Source organism: Trypanosoma theileri, assembly GCF_002087225.1.
Source record: "Trypanosoma theileri isolate Edinburgh chromosome Unknown TM35_Tth_36_V1, whole genome shotgun sequence".
NCBI classification, from domain to species: Eukaryota; Euglenozoa; class Kinetoplastea; order Trypanosomatida; family Trypanosomatidae; genus Trypanosoma; species Trypanosoma theileri.
In genome coordinates this window covers 269,665-270,929 of record NW_021639878.1, presented here as the reverse complement: position 1 = coordinate 270,929, position 1,265 = coordinate 269,665, and the positions used below count along the sequence as shown (strand labels likewise).

Genomic DNA, 1,265 nt, shown 5'->3' with positions numbered 1-1,265 from the left:
GCTGCTCCCCGTGGTTTCAAAGCCTCAACAGTAATTGTTCAGGGTGCAGCCCGGCACGTGTTGCAAGAAGAAAAAGATCATTTACCAGTGTGTATCCCACTCAAGAAGAGAACACTCATAAAAAGAAGGAAAAGCAATGCTTTAAAACCCCTTGTTTCTCCTACTATCCTCCACACACACAAAAAAAAAGAAAACAAATTTTATATGATTCACCAACATCTGTTCATGCAGTCATTGTTATCAAGTAAATACAGCACATCACAATGAGGTTAAGCAAGAACAGACGAGGGATCACATATATTAAAAAAAAGCAATTTAATTAAAGCCCAAAGGAAATTAAAGTGATGTGCAGAAATTAAAACAAGAGAAAAATTCATATGATTCACCAACGTCTGTTCATGTGGTCATTGTTATCAAGTAATACAGAACATCCCAATGATATTGAGCAAAAACAGGCGTGGGATCACATATAATTCAATTAAGCAATTTAATTAATTCCAAACGAGAATTAAACTGATGTACAGAAATCAAAACAAAAGCACAAATTATCACACTCCACAGATATGTAAATAAGAGGCAGAGCTCATGCTCATGGAGCCATTATCGTAGACACGGCCAAGAAAATGAACAAAAGCGGCGCAAAAATAGCAGCAGTCACACTACCATCAGTGTTCCCATCATTACCACGAACCCCCATTATCGCTGCTCGTGTTCGTGGACCTTGTGATTCATCCACCTTTCTGTTGAGTGTATTGCACACATCAGCGTATTTGGGGCACACAATTTTACCCTGCAGTGCACCGCCATTAACAGTTAGAGTTTCCCCTTCATAACAACTGTGCCACTCAATGTTTCCACTGTACCGCACACTTACCACTTTGAACTTGCAAGACACTTCCACACACACGGCACCAACAGCTGTATCGTCAGCGATCAGATTCTCCCCCTGTACACAGCGCGAGTTGGCAGCAATTAAACTTCCAGGCATTTGGCTCTGATCCCCATCGGTGCAGCTGAAACCTGACTCTGCTGTAATAAAAGGGCAGTAATCCATTTGGGACGCCCTTTCACCTCCTGTCATTGCGTCAGAAAAGTATTGGAACTGACCCTCAAGGTCCCTCTCATAGGTTTGAATGCCGCATCTCCCCATCGACTGGCGGTCAGATGTGCACTGTAGTGAATCAGTACCATCTGTGGATTCGGTTGTGCAGAACATATCAGGGAATTTAGTACTGCCTTCCTTCACACATTTATCATTCAAAAAT

The 1,265-nt window shown here is 42.0% G+C and overlaps 1 protein-coding gene across 1 annotated transcript; it reads right to left on the bottom strand.

The window, feature by feature from the left end:
• Positions 1-589: 589 nt before the first annotated feature.
• TM35_000361940 (surface protease GP63) lies at positions 590-1,216 on the bottom strand (the record flags this gene model as incomplete). The annotated part of the gene is made up of 1 exon (XM_029029379.1): positions 590-1,216. One exon carries the CDS (start codon positions 1,214-1,216, stop codon positions 590-592), a length of 627 nt encoding a protein of 208 aa, XP_028879400.1.
• Positions 1,217-1,265: the final 49 nt, after the last annotated feature.